Raw genomic sequence first — 18,454 nt, forward strand, 5'->3', positions numbered from 1 at the left:
AAGAAGTGATGTACAAGGAAGGCCATAGAGGCTTGAGTCAGCCGGCAGTCCATGGTGTGCATGCCCTTCTCTTCAACTCCCCCCCCTGCCCAAAGCCATAAGCAGGGTGAACCTGCCCTTTCAGCCCTGTGTCCTTCAGGCACAGCTCCACCCCCAAGTACAGGAGGGGCAAAGCCAGCCACCACCTCTCTGACCACCATCCAGGTAGGAGAGCTGGAAGGGGCTGGCTTCTGGAGAGAGGGATGTTGGCAGGTGTGACCTCCATCCTGCACAGAAATTATTTCTGCAGTAGTGGGGGGCATGAGCAGACTGTAGCAGGGATGTGGCTGAGGATGGGCTAATGCATGGATCCCCTGGGGTGTTCCTTGGTGGTGAATGCAGACCACAATGCTCAGAGCCATGAGGCTGAGGTCGTCTGGCTGGGATGGTGATGGACTTGTTCCAAGCAAAAAGATGACTTAGCCTTTGCACGCGCGTCCAGCACCGTGGCTTGGCCTAGGTGAGGGGCTGAGGTTTCGGCTCTTCCCAGTGACCTGAAAGGTGTTTTCTCCCCCTGCAGCCAAGGGGGATGGTCTTTGCCAGAAGTTGACGGTCCCATGCACATCACTGATTCCCCAGAGACCCTGGGCTCAGGATGAATGGGAGATCCCACGGGAGTCCTTGAAACTCGTGAAGAAACTTGGTGCCGGGCAGTTTGGGGAAGTGTGGATGGGTAAGTACAGTGATCTCTGCTCCCAGTGGGGTATGTCTGGGAGAGCAGCACATGGTCCAGGAGAAGGAGACACCTTATTTCTCCAGGAGCATCATGACTTCCAACCATTGCCCATGGCAGGGTGTGTGAATGAGGTCTTTACTGTGGCTTTGTAGCACAGCCTGGCTTTCTGTGGAGACCCACACAGGCATGCTGGCACCTACCTCCCCATGCACACTTTCCAGCGGGGACTGGAGTTTGGGCCCAGGCAACTCTGTGGCTTCAGGAATACTCTATGCACCTTGGCTGAGGGAAGCCGGGGGCATGCAACCCCGTAACTCCTTATCTCCACCTCCTTTTCCACTCCTTCATGTTTGCTTGCTACTACGAGATGCAGGGACTGAAGCGGTGGCCAGGACTGTGCAACAGATTCACTCTCCCCCTTGATTGCAAATGTCCGGCTCCTTTCAGTGAGGGATGCTGATGCCACAGTGATGGACACACAATCCAGGGCCTGCATGCTGTCGAGAGGCTCATCCCACCCTGGCCTGTAGATTTACCACCCGCTTTTCCTCTCCCTTGGAGTTCGGTATCTTCATGCCGCTCACTGCTGTATTCTTCAGCAGGACACACAGGATCCACTCCAGGTCCTTGGCAAAGAAACATTTCCTCAACTCCAGCCCTGTTTCTGCCTTCTGGAACAGCCCCCAAACCACCTCCTAGGGGTAGCTTCCCCCCCAATGCTCTCTGGCAAACTAGAAAGAAGCAATACCCTATCACTGCCTTCCTCCACCGCTGCCCCTCCAGAAAGTTTGTGCCCAAATGGCCTCCCACCTCTACTCTGCCTTCAGAGAGGCCCCATCAGAGAAGACGGCCTTTCTCCACGTCCTCCCGAGGTGGCCGCCGTCTTGGGTGGAACAGGGATTGCCCACCTGCTAGCTGGACTTCATTGCTAATCCCCATCCACCCCGAGGCAGGATTGCTCTTGACTCTTGACCCACTGATTGATAGATTTGCCTATTCCTCTTGTCCCTCACTGGAGTTATGTCATTGCCCGTGGCCCTTCAACTCTTCCTCGCAGCCTCTGACCGCCTCATCGTCACTGCTGGGCTTCTCCCCAGACCACCCCCCGTGACAAGTTGGCAGCGGAAATGAGGCCGAGAAGGATGAAATAGTTTCCCAGGCTCACAGAGGAGGAAGGGATTGAATTTCCCCGTCGTGGGGAAGTACTCTAATCACAGGGCCCTCCTTCTTCTCTTTTGGCAGGCTATTACAAGAACAACGTAAAAGTGGCTGTGAAGACCCTGAAGGAAGGCAGCATGTCCCCAGATGCCTTCCTGGCTGAGGCAAACCTTATGAAGAGGCTCCAACATGACAAGTTGGTCCGGTTGTATGCCGTGGTCACCAAGCAGCCAGTCTACATCGTGACAGAGTTCATGGCCAATGGTAAATAGCCTCACCCAGCTTTATTCCTTGTAGACATTTTGGACCAGGTTCAGGTCTGTAAAAGAGGAGGCCGGTGCTTGGCCTCTTGACGATCCCAGGTTGAGAGCAGGTAATGTAAAGGGCAATCATGCCTCAGCTGAGAGGCGGATGAAAAAACCCACAAGGTCTTTTCTCGAGAAGACAAGGCTTCCCAAACTCTGCTCTCATGGGCTTCCTGCCACTGGAGAGAGGTCAAACATCATTGGGACAGTCTCATGCATGTGTGTGGGAGTGGGGAGATGGCAGTATTGTGAGGTTTTGTGAAGCCAGTGGGTGTTTTGGGGACAGGTTCGATGACAGGCGACGTCACCACGGTCTGTGTGTTTGAAAATAAGGCTGAGCTGGAGAGATGCGATGGCTCTTTCTAGTCTGTTTCCTTTCTTTGTTCACCCTCCTTCCTCTGTGACCACAGGGGACTAGACCTGATGACCTTCCCCGCTCTGCATTTCTGTGCTGTGCACTCCCTTTCATATCAGAATTTAGCTCCTACTCAAACGTGGTTGTGACTGTGACCCCTAATGGCTATGACCCTCTGAGATAAGAAAGCCATGACCTTTGCAAAGAGCCCTATACAAAATATGAAGGGGAGTAGGAGACTTTTCTGGGGGGTTTTTCTGCCCTGCAGCTCCACGAAACAGGACCCCTGAAGTTACTCAGATCTTCTGGGAAGTAAGGAGGGTCTACATATTTTTGATAGAAAAAATGGGCAAGGAAAAACTGGGTGGCTTTCAACCAGATCCCATGACTCAAGAGGACACTGGGTTCTTCTTCTTTGCTCCTAGGATGCTTGCTGGATTATCTGAAGACTGACGAAGGAAGCCAGTTGACTCTCTCGAAACTCATTGACATGTCGGCCCAGGTCAGTGAACGGGCACGGTGATGTGGGGTCGAGAAGATGGGGCAGTGCTATCCAAGATGCAAGTGCAGGGGGGGGTGCCTGACTTTTGGCAGCAGGAAGGGAAGCAGCCTATGCAGGTGCATTCAGCCACTCTCGAGATGCTCTAATTAAAGCGGTCATGTCCCCCCTCCACTTCCAGAGCATGTGTATAAATGCCCATCGGTAAGTCAGGCTGGAAGGGACCTCCAGAGGTCATTTAGTCCAATCCCCTTGTCTGAAGCAGGATCATCCCTATCTAAACCACCCCAGACAAATCCAATGTCTAACCTTATAGTAAAACTATGCTCAACCCCGACACAACACCACACATCACACCCAAAACTGCCACGGGTAAAGCAATGGTGGCCAATGCCCTGCGGCTACAAGACTTTAGCAAGTCTCACGCAGTCTGCAATCAGCACAGAAGTGAACTCGTCTCACGCCCTGGCTGGAAAAGAGTCTGGGGAAGCAGTGCTTAATTGCATGCAATTATACCGTGCCTAACATAACCCTCCTCTAGAGAATGCAGCTACCGTTCGGCTCCGGTTTTAAATAATGAGTGGATCTGGGAGCCACTCTTCCTGAGCCAGCACAAGCTGACCCAGCAGAACCATTTGTTTCGTACTTGCCCTGAAGCAAAATGATTGAGATACCTCTAAGCAGCAGCCCCGATAGCTATTTTTATCCTCTGCCAGGGAGGCTTCTCAGGTCATTTCCTCTTTACTACTAATAACACCCAGCCTGCAGCTCTACCTTTGATATCTCTGATAGATTATAAGCAGCAGCTGCAGCTTCGCCAGCTACCAGCTATTTCTTTTTTGTAACACAAAAGAGATCACCTGTGGTTAGATTCACAGCCCTGAGGATAAAGATGTGGGATCGCGTTCACCCCAGCAAACTCCCCTGAAGCCAGGCCTCCACCATGGTGCAAGGGGCTCATTTGGAAGGTGGGGCTTCTACTCCTAAGAAGGGTTTTTCCTTCAAAGAGTGTCTCTCATGCTTTCCAAACTATGCACTGAACTCATGCCTCACAGAAGAAAACAGGTGTGGGTTAATTCAGAGCAGGTGGGACAAGTGCCAGGTGGGTTGGAGTCCACATCCTTGAGAAAGACGTGTGGGGCTAACTGGAAAGAAGTTTCCCCTGAGAAAAGGGAGTATCCTGTTTAAAAGCACATGCAAGCAAGGGGGTGGTCTCTGAGTCAGGGGGAGGAGGAGGGAACTCAGTACAAAGAGACAGATTTGCAGGCGATTGCTCTGGTGTGATGGAGGGATGGAGCTGCTGTATGCCTTTGGCTGGGTGCTCCACAGAAGACCAGGAGCTCCCTGTTTAAGTGAGGTGCTTTGGCCTAAAAGGGAGGGACAGTTTTACATGAGTAGGCATCTTGCACGTGGTGAACGGAGAGGCAGAGCTCTCCTTTTGTGGTGGGGTGACACCATGTTCAATGAGGCCCCTCTTGTGGGCTGCACTCCAAAAAAAGCAGCCTGTCTGGGTGATCTTTTGCACCCACAATTAACTGCAGCTTGACAGTGAGTGCCCAGGCTGGGGTCTAGATGCCCACAAAAACCCAGTAGCGAGGACCTGCAGAGCCTGCAGCCGACTTTCACCTTCCACCCAAGGCAGTACATGTGGCTGCAGTCTTGTTTGGAGTCACCTTTGAGCCTCCAGATGCTGCCCGGGCTATATAAGCACTTGGATGCATCCAGGATAAAGAGCATATTGGGTGACGGGCATTGGCGATGCGTAGCAGGTGCACATGCACCCCCCTGAGATCAGCTGTGAACCCCCTGGAAGCACCAGCCACAAAACTGGAAGTGCTGGTGGACATGCACTTCCAGTTTCACCACTGGCTCGGCAATCGGTCACTGGGGAACCCGCCCCCCCCAGTTTTCAATCAGCCATTGGGGGACCCCCCATCAGCGATCTGGTGCTCCCCCAAACTCAGGAGGCACCAGTTGCCTGTGGTACTGGGGCAGCTGAGTATGGCAGCCCCTCTCCTCTGCAGTGCCTTATTGGCAGGGCAGGGTGTAGGCCCCTTCTCAGGATCACCCACATGCATATTAGCCCATGATTCCCGTGCTGCTGCAGTGGCAGGGCATTGGGGGTGCCCTTGTCTCTGCTGCTGTTTACATGCTTTTTACCTGTGACAGGTTGTAAGGGAGTTTATATGGTGTCTGGTGGGGGGAGTAAAGGTTGTTTGGGCCCTTTATGAACAAATGGCTGCCTGCAAATCATAGAAAATGAAGGTTGGAAGAGACCTCAGGAGGTCACATCCTGTCCAACCCCCTGCTCCAAGCAGGACCAGCTCCAACTACATCATCCCAGCCAAGGCTTTGTCGAGCCAGGTCTTCAAAACCCCCAAGGATGGAGATGCCAACACCTGTCTGGGTAACCTGCTCCAGTGCTTCACCACCTTCCTAGTGAAGGTTTTCCTAATATCCATCCTAAACATCCCGTGCTGCAACTTGAGCCCATTGCTCCTTGTTCTGTCATCTGCCACCGCTGAGGACGGTCATGCTCGATGCAGAGGGATGGACCTGAAGACCCTTTCCAGGGTGACATCCCTAGGCCACATGGAAGCCTTTCGCTCCAGACCATAACCCAGGCACCTATCTGTCACTACAGACCTCTCTCCAATGTAGAGTTGCTGTAACTTAGGGGGTTTCCAACCACCCCTTGGGTGGAGCAAAGGCATAGCTGTTTTGCAATATGTTTACCAACGGTGTTTTGATTACATCACATCCCAAGGTAGTAGCGCACATACTGGGCATGCTTCGCAGCCAAGAGCGTCACCCAGAGTTAAAATTAGCAAGGGCTAAATTGATTGCATTCATCCTGTGGTCAGTCCCCGCTGCACGCGCAAGCTGAAAGGAAACCATGGGTCTAGAGCTATCTCATTAACATCAGGACAGGAAGTGACATCAGTTCTTCCATTTTCCACTCAGACGAGCCGCGCTCACGCTGAAAGGGTGTTGATAGAGGATGAAATACATATTTGGAAAGTATGTGCGAGTATCCTGTTTAAAACCACATGCAAGCTAGGGGTTGATGAGAAACTGCATGGCATGGAAAATCCTGGTGCCCTGGCCACAGGGCATGTGAAAACACTGATCGTTCTTGCAGAGCCCTACTTTCATCCCATCAGCCTCCTCTTCAAAGCACCCCGTTTCCCCAGACCCCTCCCTGCAGCACGGACTTGCTTCAATTTGGTCCTGGTTAAAACAGTTCAGGTGTGGAGTAATTCAGCAGTAGTCCTGCCCACCAGGTTAGAGCAGTTTGGGGCCAGTAAAAACTGCTCCCAGTAATGCTCGCCAATACTGCCCTGAGGAGCACCACAGTTAAGGACTCGCCAGTAAAGCCAAGGGGGACGAGAGCAACAACAACCAAAAAAAAAGTGGCATGCAAGGCGGCTGAGTCCGTGCATGGCATACAGGGTCTCCTGGTTTCTGTGCTGTGCAAAAGCACAAGCAAATGCCATGCAAGCCTGTGCTTTATAGAAGGGAAGAACTGGGAGGATATTCATGCCCATTTCCAGGCGGGCAGGACTGCTACTGAATTACTGCACAGCTGAACTACTCTAACCAGGCCCCAAATGCTGTTATCTTCCTTCAACTCCAATCCAAGGGACAGGGGGGCCGCTCCTGTGGCTGGGAATCAAGTGATCTGAATTCAATGACTGATTGTCCCCAGGTTGGAGGGTCCCCTCTTGCTGCCACACATCATCTGTCCTGTCCAAGAGCCTTGTAGGAGCCAAGGGTTTGTCTCCTATAGCACCTAGCACAGTGTGGCCCTGATCTCAGCTAAGGAATAGTCATGCAATCTCCTACTGGGGAGGGGGGGGACAAGGTGACGTCCAGGCAATGGGAGGGTGAGATGAATATCCCTGTGCCAACCCCTGTGGCCCCTCTTGCCCTCCTAGGTGGCCGAAGGCATGGCATACATTGAGAGAATGAACTCCATCCACCGCGACCTGAGAGCAGCGAACATCCTCGTCTCAGAGACGCTCTGCTGCAAAGTTGCTGATTTTGGCTTGGCCAGGATAATAGAAAATGAATACCTGGCACAGGAAGGTAGGTCGCATGCCTGGTGCTTTATGGCGGCACCAAACCAAAGGGGTCTGACTCTATTTCTGACTGGCCTTCTCCCCCGTGCAATCCTGCTCCCACCCAGAGCTCCCACCCAAATACAGCATTGATAGGGGATGATCGTGCTGTGATCTCTGGCTCTACCGAAAAAATGTCCTACCCATGTCTGCATTTAGTGGAGATGCAATAAGGTGATAAAAATGGCCTTGAAAACCAGCATTTGGATCTGGATCCAGTTTTCAGTCATCCATTCAATTGGTCCTAGCGCTTTATCTGGGCCAGCTGTAAAAAGAGGAGCAATGTATGAATTTTGCAGCGGAGGCTGGATTTATCGCCCTCTCCTTGACTGATTTGTAGGCCTTTCTGGATCCGTAGTTCTGAAGCATCTCTGGTTGCTGGTTCAGTTAATATAGCCCGGCTTTATGAGTTGTGGAAGGGGTCCCTTGCTGTACACAGAGCTGCCGGCTCAAGTCTCTGTGACAGCAATGGGCAGGGCGAACACAAGCAAGAAGTGGCCACGAGAGGGCACATGGACACCGGTAGCTTGGTTTCTTTCTGCAACTGGAAGGACAGACGCGGCAAATTGCTGCCGATGAGGTATTTGTCATCTGCCAGGATGCCGGTTGTGCGGTAGAGTCACTCAGATTGTAAAGAGGTGGTGAAGTCAGAGAAACAAAACAGCGGCTCTTCGGTATGACTGCAGAGCTGTTTGGTGAGAGGTTTTGAGATCTGGCACTTCGGCAGCACTTGGAGTTGCAAAGCAATCTGAGCACTTCCAGTTCTGGGGAGGGGGAGAATCTGTTTGAATCCACAAAACCAAAAACAAAATGGAGAAAACCCCCAAGCACCTCATTTCACCATTACTTTCTCAAGAAAGGTGCCATTGTACCATTGAGCATAATAGAAAAGTTCCAATGAAAAGCCATTTCCATATAGAAATTTTTTAAACAGAGGCACCTTCCTGAGATGGCCGTCAAGGGACACACATCCGTGCTAGTGAAGTGGGGGCTCATCCCAACAAAATCAGTGCCCTCTGCTCAGTTGTGTTTTTCCCCGCAAACGGCTTGCGTTAAAGTCTCTTCACTCGGCTGTAGTGTTAAGTAACGCACGTTCCTCTGTCTGCACTTAATGCATCTCAGCGCCTCCGTCTCTACTTCTCAAAAGCATGAAGGGAAGGAACAAAAGCAGTTAGGCTGTATGAAGCCCTCCAGGGTTGAGTTTCTGTAAGGTGGGGAAAAAGCAACCAGGACTTGTGGCAGAGGTGATATTTTTTTTATTAGACCAACTCGATTTTTGCAAAAAAAAAAAAAAAAAAAATTAATTGCAAGCTTCTGGGCACAAGCACCCTTCATTGGGCATCGGAGAAACGTTTGCAAAAGTTCTCCTGGGTAGAAATGAAAGTAAGGTGGGGAGGAATTTAAATGCAAATACTTTTTTGGGGTAAATACTGAAATATTCCCTCCCAGCAGCAAGCAGAAGGGCTCCCTGCAAGATCCGGGCCCAGGGAGCAGTCTCCCACCAAGGCCGTCCTTTAACGTTTTCCTTCCCAACAGGTGCCAAATTCCCTATCAAATGGACAGCGCCGGAAGCAATTAACTATGGGGTTTTCACCATCAAATCCGACGTCTGGTCTTTCGGAGTTCTCCTCACAGAGATCATCACCTACGGCAGGATCCCGTACCCAGGTATGGGGCCACGGCGTCCCTCCTGCTTTGCTTCCAAGCGCTTCCTGCTTCCCAGAGAAGCCACTGACCACAAACTAGGGGCCCCCTTCGGGCATGGGATGAGCTGTGGAATATGGAGCCTTGACCCTCCCCTGGCAAAGGGGCTAAATGAACTGGCATCAGCCCTACAGGAAGGGTCTGGGGGTCAATGTAGTCTTTCTCCACATCCCCTGCTCATTCCTGGCAAATCTCCTATTTCCTGACCACCCCCAGCCCAGCAGCTGGTTGTCTCCTCCACCATCCCTCACTGTGACTTTGCATGTCCATTCCTGGCTTGGCTCCCCGATGGCCGGTGTCTGGGCACTGTGACCCCTTCCTCGCCTGCAGAGGAAACCTCCCATAGCTTGGTGAAGCCTCCTCCAGCAGTGTGCACTGCCAGGAAGACCAGGCCCTGTTCCCAGCCACGGGTGGGGGCCATTGCTGGGACTGCAAGAAGCATACTCTGCTTGCAGAAGCAACCTGAGGGGGTGATGGGTCTCTCCGCTACAGCATGCCAGGCTCTTCCCATGCTTGGCTCCACTGCTAGAATAGCTCTCAGGATCCTCCGTGCCAGTGGAGCACATCAGGGAGCTCCTTGGCTGGCTGCTAGTTGAAAAAGTATCAGCTGGACTGAGTCCTGCTGTGCGGCAATAGACACATCAGCATCCCAAGTGCTCCAAGGGGAAGCGTGTTGGTGTATGCATGTGCCTACGTGACTGCACGAGTGCACGCGCGCATGTGCGAACTACACAGCTCCTCCACTTGCAGCTTGGCAGCTGTCCTGCCGTGACCCATTTACCAGGGCCAGATTGCAGGAGTCTGCTGCATGAGCCCTGCCTCAACCCCGCAGACCCAGCAATAGGAGCATGAAACTTGTACACAATTTCAGCGGAAAAGACCGCAGGGACCGTGACTCTGCCCAGTGCTGTCATTCAAGAGACGGTCTCCCTGGCTGCTGGCTCTAGTGGCAACTTCAATGATAGATGCAGCCAGGCCCAGCTCATGGGCGGCAATAAATGCCGAATAGGCTGCAGCTGCGCCATCAGTGCCTTTATTAGCTTTGTGGAGCTCGGCTCATGGGAAGCACATGATCCTGCTCCTGGTTTTCCTGAGTTGACAACACTGCTGCTATGAGCAATACACGCATTACAGCCTTCCCACTGACAACACAGCTGCATTGCATATTCTCCAGAGAGAAATCCAGGGGGGAACATCCAAGCAGCTTGGCTATGGGTCATGGGCCCTATATAGCCCATGACTGAGGGGGGCATTCTCCTGTTGTGTGCATGGCAGGGGGCTGAGCTCCTGGAGCTTTTAAAGGAGCCTAGGAGATCAGCCAATATCCTGGGCAGCGGGAGAGTGAAACTAAAGTCCTCGGCTGACCCAAAGGACACTATGGCATTGGTATGGGCAAGGCAAGGGTCTCCCATGACATCCAGCCCAGGGCTAAGCAGGGAGCAGGGGATGATTCCCAGCTGCGTTGGATGACCTCAGTTCAGGTACTTGATTTTTGCATCGGTTGTGTTGGGCAGGTACTCTCACAGAGGCGCATGCTTGATGCAGGACAGTCCTGCTCTCAGGTGAGGCCGGTGGGTGCCCGATGTGCATCGGGGACCCTGCCTGGTGCAGGTTGCAGAGGGGATGGCAGAGTTGTCCTGTCCTTTCCTGAACTCGCCTTGCTGGGGGGGGATGCACTTCAAGAGCAGGAGAACATAAGCAGTGCCATATTGGTCTGTCTAGCCCGGCAGCCTGACCCCCCCACAAGCAGTGGCAGGGGCAGGGGCAGATGCATTGAAACAGGTATCTGTAGAGTGATCTATTCCCTCTTCAATACCATCCTAGGCATGACCAACCCAGAGGTGATCCGCAACGTGGAACGGGGCTACCGGATGCCCTGCCCGGATTGCTGCCCCGGCGAGCTCTACAGCATCATCCTGAAGTGCTGGCGGACCAGGCCGGAGGAGCGGCCCACCTTTGAGTACCTGCAGTCCGTGCTCGAGGACTTCTACACGGCCACGGAGAAGCAATACGAGCCAGAGCCAGGGCAGTAGCACCAGGCCACTGTGCCTGCATGAGGCAGCGTGCTGGAGGAGAGGGGCCGTCCCCGCGATGCTGGCTGGAGGGGACTGTCAGGTGCCCCATGGACCTCTCAGCTGGACCTGCTTCCTCCCCTTTGCTTCTGTGCCTTTGGGGAGGGGGTCTGAGAGGAGTGGGCAGGACACTCAGGACACAGAGACCACGAGAAGTGCAATCCTCAGCCCCTGGCACGGAGGTCCCAGCCCAGCGCCTGATGCCCAGAGTAGCCAGCATTGCTGCAGCTGGGCTTTGTGGAGCCCCTGGCAGGGTAGATGGCAAGCCATAGCGACTGAATCCCTCCGCCCTGGTCCATGCCTAGCAGGGTGGTCCCTTGCCCTGCCCCTGCCAGTGCTGCAGTCTCCTTTAGGTCAGCTGAGCACTTTGATTTCCAGGGCTGCCCATCTTGGCGGGGCTTGCCATCACCAATAAAGAGCCCCAATAGACAGACCCTCTCTTGTGATTAAATCTCTTTGGTCCCTGCAGCCATCGTACTGCTCAGCCCCCAGCTCTGCTCTGACTGCTCCGCATCCCCTGCTGCTGCCCAGCCCAGGCCAGAAGGGAGGGTCCTCCAGTCTCTGAGAGCAACCCGCAGCCAAGCTGTGCATCAGGGGAAGCCCCCAGCCCCTCCGCTGCCAGCCAGGGCTTGGAGCAGCAGCCAGCCGGAAGGGGGGTCTTCGAGGTGGTGGTGGCAACGCACAGGAGAGCACGCCTGGCTGACGTCCTGGCCCCCATCGGACCTCCTCAGCTGCCACGAGCTTGGCCCATAAGAAAGATCAGGGAGCAGGAGTTGTGCCTGACACTGACTGCCTGTGCAGCCATTTCCCTTACCCTTACCCTTTTCCTTGGCATGCTGGAGGGCCAGGCCTGGGTGAACCTTGGCACTTGTATTCCACAGAAAATACTGATATTTAGGCATTCACCAGCAAGTGGAAATTCCAAAATTTGGCTGGATACCAGGGAAAACCTCTTTGCGGTTAGAACAGGGAGGCAGGGGAATAGTGACGCTGCAGGTGTTCAAGAAGAGGCTGGACAGGCATGGGTCGGGGATGCTCTAAGCGTAGCGACGCCTGTGCTCTGCCATGGGGATTTCTGGGCTTTGCTGGGTGCTGCATGGGGCTGGGAGGGATTTGTGGATTTGTATGGGATGGTTTGGATAGGGCTGATCCTGCCACAGGCATGGGTTGCGCTACATGATTGCTACCTCCCGGCCCTACTTTGCTGTGATTGCACAGAAAAAAGCAGCCGTGTGTGCTGCTCCCAAAGCAAAACCTGGTCCCAGGACTCCAGCAGCCGTAGAGTGAAATTAGCACTCGGAGCAGGTGTTGGGCAGCAGCTCCCAAGGTCTGCAGGCCTCAGGACAGACTTGCTATGCAGGCAAGGGCTCCCAGACCAGCTGGCTCGGAGAGCAGGGTGGACAACTAGCTCCCCAAAGAGCCCGACATTTCCCCTGCCCTGACCGCTCGTGACAAGCTGGCTCTGGAGTGGTGAACCAGCCCATCCCAGGTCCTCCAGACTCCCGGCATCACGGGGCAAGCTGATAAATTGCTCAACCCACAGCTGGAGCCTTCATGTTAACTAAAGTCCTTTTCATCATTTTCCCCACAATAAGGCTCTTGGTCACACGGCCCAGGTCAAATCCCTCTGGGGTCATTGCAGTTTGCCTTCTTCAACGCGCTCCACATTGCAACCTATAAATTTCTTCTAGCCCTTGCTCCATGGCAGCATCCTCCTCCCCAGGCAAACATGCACACGGGCTTAGCTTTCAGCACCTCTTAACGCACTCCGCCCATCATTTTTCTTCCCCTTCCCCACTCTTTTTATGGTAATCACTGCACCTACTTAGCAGCCATGCTTTCTGCAGTCCTGTTGCAGCACCTGATGAAATCAGCTGTTGCTTCCAAAAGCTGAACCTACACAGCCAAATCAGAGATTTCATACAAAATCTATGAAACCTCTGATTTGGCTGGTCCATAGGAAACTATCCTGCCTTCCGCCTGACTGCAAACGAATCTGAGCCCGGCCAGGCCAAAAGATGCTGTAACTCCGTGATCCCACCAGAGGTCACTCGGTCCTCACAAATCCAGGGGGTTAGATGCACAGGCACAAGGCATACCTGCTCTCTCTACCCTGGGGGCAAATCCAGTTGGCCCACAAAAGACAAAGATGCTCCAGCAAAGTTCACGGCCTGTTGGCTGCTTTCGGATGCCTTCCCAACCCTGTTTCCTTCACAGACACCCCTGGCAATTCCCCGGCTGCAAGTGCTGCTACCTTCCCCGGTCAATTCTGCAAACCGGGCGGTTGTCTCTGTGCAGTCCGAGCTGGTAGAGTTGGGGCTGGGGATCATTTGTCTCCCACAGCCCTGCAGGCTTCGCATTTTTGCCGGTACCATCCGTATCTGGGACTGGGATACAGAGGAAACCCGTGCTCTGAACAGCAACCCAGCCCCTGCTAGGGGAACGCATGGACACAGCATGTATGAGGCTGGGAGCCAGGAGGATCCTGAGCACTGCTTTTCAGGTGTGGGCATGTCACTCCATCATCATCATCATCATCATCATCACTGCAACAGCACCTAAGAGCCCCAGTCCTGGACCAGGAATCCACTGTGTAAGGCACTATACAAATGTCCCCTGGGAAGTACACAGATTAAATGCCCTTTGAAGTCAGTGGAGCTTTGCTGCTTTACACCAGAGGAGGACTGGATCCAAATGTCTTGCCCACTTCCACAGCCTTTGCCTGTCTTATGCTGCATTGTCTTTGGCCAGGGACTGTGTCCAGAGGTTTTAAGGCCAGCCAGGATGACGCCGGGCAGCAGGTGACCTCCTGCATAAACACAGGCTGGAGCGTCCCAGCCAGATGCATTGCTCCTCACCTCTTCCTTGCAATGGGCAGGTTCTGGCCCAGCCGGAGACGAGAAGACTTCCCCTTACACTGCACAGCTGGTGCCTCCTCCTCCTCAGGGATGTTTTCTGGGCACAGAGAGCAGGATTTAGCATTGCCCCAGCTGTGCTTTCACTTGCTTTGGGCACTCATCCTGCACCTCCTCCTCCCGGGCCCTGAACCCAGAGAGGAAACACACCTAAAAGCCCCCTAGACTGGGAGATCTGCTGACATCGTCTGGGAGCTGCATGGGGCAAAGGCCCTTTTTTTTGCGCCATGTTGGTACCGTGCCTTGCACTGCAGCTTCCAGGTCCAGGACTGGGGCTCTTAGGTGCTGCTGCAGGGATGAAGTTGCTGATGCTGCTGATCATGATGATCACAATGACGCAAGCAGATGAGGTCGCATTTGGGAAGTTCTGTGGTTACGAGACCATTCGGATGACAGCAGACACCGGGGCTAATCCTTTTTTGATTATCAGGGAGCATTATTAAATAAAATGGCTACGTTGTAAAAATACAGAGGCTCTTCCTCGCCCCTTGAGTTCCACCTCTGTCTTCCTTGTATACCAGGAATGATACATTGCCTTGAACAGGTCCTGAACCCATTTGCTCCAGCCCATGGACATGGGGCTCTGATGGCCTTTCGCATCAGGGAGTTTGCCCTAGCGTGTGGTGAAGCGGAGGGAGCTGTGAATATCCTCCAGGTGATAAACCACAAGTTCCTTCTTCCGGCAATAGCAGCCGTGTTATTTCTCCTGCACAAGTGTGCCCGCAGAGTTAGTCTTTGCTCTCTGCAGCACTTGTGAAAAATGAAGGTGTCACAAGCACTCATCTGACCACACAATTGCACACATTTACATCCTGTGGGGCTCAAATTAGCAGCTGGCAAAACCTCCATTGGCTTCAGTGAAGCAGGTTTGGGCTTTAATTATCTGCAGGGCTGCTTCTCTTGTAGTTGTTTTGCAGAGTGAAGACAGAAGGGTTTTTCCTGAAGATAGAAGTCGACTGACAGAAGCCATCTATTAGGTTTTGTCAAAGTAGCTACAGTGCCTAGGGAGCAGGACCTTTATGTCAGCAAGACTCTGCAGAGTAGAGCTGGCCTCTGCCCCCAAGAATTGAAAGTCAACCCAGGAAACCGATGCATGCAGCTTGTATGAGTTTATAGCACGAGGAAACGCTGGAGCTAGAGCTCCGGTCTTCTGATTCCCACACCCACAGCAGGGCTATGGCTAGGGTGACCATCTGGGACAATGTGAAATCTGGGGCTGCCCTGGCATACACTGCCTGGCAGGCTCTGCTATAGACCAGGCAAGTCAGAGCAGCATACAGGACCGGGAGGGGTTGCTCAGACTCTGGAGTCCACTTCTCTGTGTCCACAGGACAAAAAGTGAGGTTATATTCACAGCTCTGCCACTGTCTGGCCAGGTAACCTTGATTCTACCCCTTCACCTCCCCCATGCCTCACCTGAAAAAGGGGGGGTACCATGGCTTTGCCCTTCTCAGGGGCTGTGTGCAGCTGAATTAACTCATTGCCAGCTGACGTGGGAAGGTCCTCAGATGGGGAACTCCACAGTGTTGCTCAGAGGTCCCCCTGGATGGTTCCCTATGAAGAAAAAAATACCTTCTCCCTGTGGCAGCCACTTGCCGGGAAATGGCTGCAAAATGGGAAGAAAGAAGGCCAGAAAATTGGAAAGAGAACATGGGATGTGTTAGTCATGGAAAAAGGAGCAGGTGCTAAAACGAGCTGTGTTGGAAAGAGAGCAACCAAGAGGAGATGAGAAGAAAGGGAAGAGGAGAGAGACATAGGGGAGGGGAAGGTGCAGGGGATACGGAGACAGGTGAGTTATAGATGGGGCAGCATTATGGAGAAAAAGAGATGATGGAACCTTTGTCTCAGTGCACAACAGGAAGGGCGGTGAGAGGGAAGCAGGGAGGAGGAGTGCAATGGAGGTAGCAATGAAGCCTCAAGCCTAGTGTCTCCTAGGACTGCCCCTTTTGGATATAACAAAAGCACCTACACCCCCAGGGCTCCAGTAGGAAGGAGGTAGCATTTGCCCCATTTTACAGAGCGGAAAACTGAGGCAAAGAACAGTGAACTGACCTGGCAATGATTTGCTGCGGGCTCTGGGCCACCCAGCTCATGTCTCTGGGGCTCAGTTTGAGTTATGCCCCAAGGTAAGAAGGGACAAATCCCACCCAAGGCTCTGGTCTGCTGGCAAGCTGGCCTAATGGGTAGCATGACAGAATCAGGCTTTCCTCTGCACACCCCCTCCATTGTACCAGGAGCTCATGGCCTCTCCCCTCAAGGTAAGGAGCTGTTTGCTGGGGAGCCGAGCCAGGCCCTGCTCCGGTCAGCCCTGAACCTAGCGTTTGCCATGCTGTCACAGCCCACGAGGCAGGTGCTGGGCCAGCAGCACGTCAGGTTTGCTTCACCGAAGCGCAGGCAGCTGCACTCCTCTGAGCTTGGATTCTTCCACCACCTCCGAAGTACAAAGAAAGAGGCAGAGAATTAGGAGCACCCCTGGCTGACCAGATCAAACCCAGGTCCCTCTTTCTGCATCAGTGCTCTGCACCTGACTTCTACAGGCATAAACTGGAGGCACCAGCCTCTTTCCAGACTGAGACCTCACTCTTGTCCACCCCAGGCCTCTACCTGCAGTACCTCTCCCCTGACCTGGCAGTATCTCCATAGAAAGCCATGGTGGTCCCTAGCCCTGCCGTCACTCATTCAGCTTGCCCCAGGGCAGCACACCAAGGACTTGTTTCTACCTATTGCTCCAGGAGGGATAGGGTGGAAGGATGTCCCACTGGCTTGTAAGGCTGTTCAGGACCTTTGCCTCTGAGCCAGTGTGCTATAACAGTGAGTTCAGGCCCTTCCCAGGGCAGCAAATCACTGCTACATCCTGGCACCCTGAGATGCAATGTCAAGGAACCAGTAGGGGAGCATAGCAGACACCGCAGGGAGGCATCGTGATGAGAGGGACATCACAGCAAGCAGCCAATATGAAACCAAAGCCTGGTGAGATGCTGGGCCAAGTGGACTGGCATCAGCAATGTGACTCCAACCCTGCAGATAATGGAAGGGCAGGAGAGTCTCCTCACAAGAGGTTCAAGGCACCATGAAGATGGCCCAAGCCTCACTTGAGTGTCCTGGGCCTGATTCACAAGCTTCAGTGCAGTGTGGGTCCATGACATCAGTGTGGCCAACCTCTCTCTTTCTTCGAAGGGAAGCTTCTTCCTAAAGTCACCATAGCTAGGGACAGTGTCACTCAGTCACCCCTTTACCTTCTGTGCTCCCTCCCTGTCCAGTCTAGTCCCAGTTGAAATAAACAGCTTACTTCTGGCTAGTACGAACTGTGGCTGGCCAATTTCCCACAGTTAAGGTGTCTTCTGCACTTTAATGCAAAAGAAAGACTTTTAAGCATCAGGAAATCCCGCTCATGCAAACAGACATGCAGTTGCAGTGAATGAAAGTCCAAAAATCGTGGCGTGTACATGGGGGGGTCCTTGTGGTGAATATCAGGGGAATGAATTTCCTCCTCTGACATTGTGTGTGTGTACATGTGCATGTGTTTGTGTCTACCTTCTGCCTTTTGAAATGTGTGCACAAGCAGGTGCATTGGTTCTCAACCTTTTTTGTACCAGGACCCATGTGTAAACATCCATGGCCAGTCCTGACTCACTGCCCCTCACTCATGACTGGCTGCCCCCACCCCCAGCCCTCCAGTGTGTTAGACAAGGGGGCCCCAAGCAGCCCCTTACAAGCTGGACCTCTGCCAGCCTGCAAGAGAAAGGCCACCATTTCCCACATTTTTCTCCTTTAAAGGAGAATCCATTTTTGAAGTTTGCTGATCCATTTTTAAAGTTTGTTCATATATTCTTGCAACCCACTTTTGGGTCATGACCCACAGGTTGAGAAACACTGAGCAGATGGACTCACCTTCAATCCACCTTCTCAAACAGAAGTCTATTGGGGGAAGCTGGGCAACCCAACTGAAGGGAACTAGCCTGTCCTCTGAGTGCAGCCACCATCACCTCCCCCAGCCTACCACTGTTCCTGAAGGAAAGACCTGCAGATTGAAAACCCCAGTACTATACCTTTATCTCAATCTGTTCTCTTTACTGGCTACAGTCGCATTAACAGCTGCCCATGTCTTTTCACCCTTCCCGACCTATGTTTAGCTCTTTGTCCTTTGATCTCTCTGTCTGGTACTTTTATTTTTTCAGGAGAGCCTGAAAGCATGAGGCAGAGATGTAAGGAAATGAAATCATCGATTGAGAGATAATTGGGTATGCACCAGTTTGAATTACTTGCTTCTGTGATCCTCTCCTCCAGCAGGAGGCAAGATGTTGTGTACCAACCCCCCGGGGGCTGATGGAGAATAGGCACTGCTTGCAATGAAGGGGCAGCTTCCACCCCAAACATAAGGCAGGGCTCCCTGCTAGACGGCCAGTCGCTCGCCCTGACAAGGACACCGCTGCCATGTCCTTACCCTTTGGCACAATTTTCTCTGCTAATGATGTCTCACCAAAATGATCTTCACTCAGGTGTAAGGAAAAAAAATACTTCCTTTTCTCTAATGGGTACCAAGGAGCAAACTTAGCAGGCCTGAACCCAAAGGGTTAGGGTACAAGGCAGTCGAGGGGAAAGGGACTTAA

The 18,454-nt window shown here is 53.0% G+C and overlaps 1 protein-coding gene across 2 annotated transcripts in view; it reads left to right on the forward strand.

Annotated features, from left to right (window-relative positions):
- Positions 1-11,363, forward strand: part of BLK (BLK proto-oncogene, Src family tyrosine kinase) — a 75,495-nt gene extending 64,132 nt beyond the window's left edge. Inside the window, exons 8-13 of one of the 2 annotated variants that reach the window (XM_019520913.1) lie at positions 560-712; positions 1,958-2,137; positions 2,959-3,035; positions 6,971-7,121; positions 8,690-8,821; positions 10,682-11,363. In XM_019520913.1, coding sequence (XP_019376458.1) covers positions 560-712; positions 1,958-2,137; positions 2,959-3,035; positions 6,971-7,121; positions 8,690-8,821; positions 10,682-10,890 — 902 coding nt within the window. In that variant the 3' untranslated portion in view covers positions 10,891-11,363. Of the gene's footprint in view, positions 1-559; positions 713-1,957; positions 2,138-2,958; positions 3,036-6,970; positions 7,122-8,689; positions 9,085-10,681 lie in introns of those variants that run through there. The other variant, XM_019520912.1, reaches the window with a different exon arrangement.
- The last annotated feature ends 7,091 nt before the right edge of the window (positions 11,364-18,454 follow it).

Source organism: Gavialis gangeticus, unplaced genomic scaffold (assembly GCF_001723915.1).
Source record: "Gavialis gangeticus isolate Ggan-Ray unplaced genomic scaffold, GavGan_comp1, whole genome shotgun sequence".
Classification (NCBI taxonomy): domain Eukaryota; kingdom Metazoa; phylum Chordata; order Crocodylia; family Gavialidae; genus Gavialis; species Gavialis gangeticus.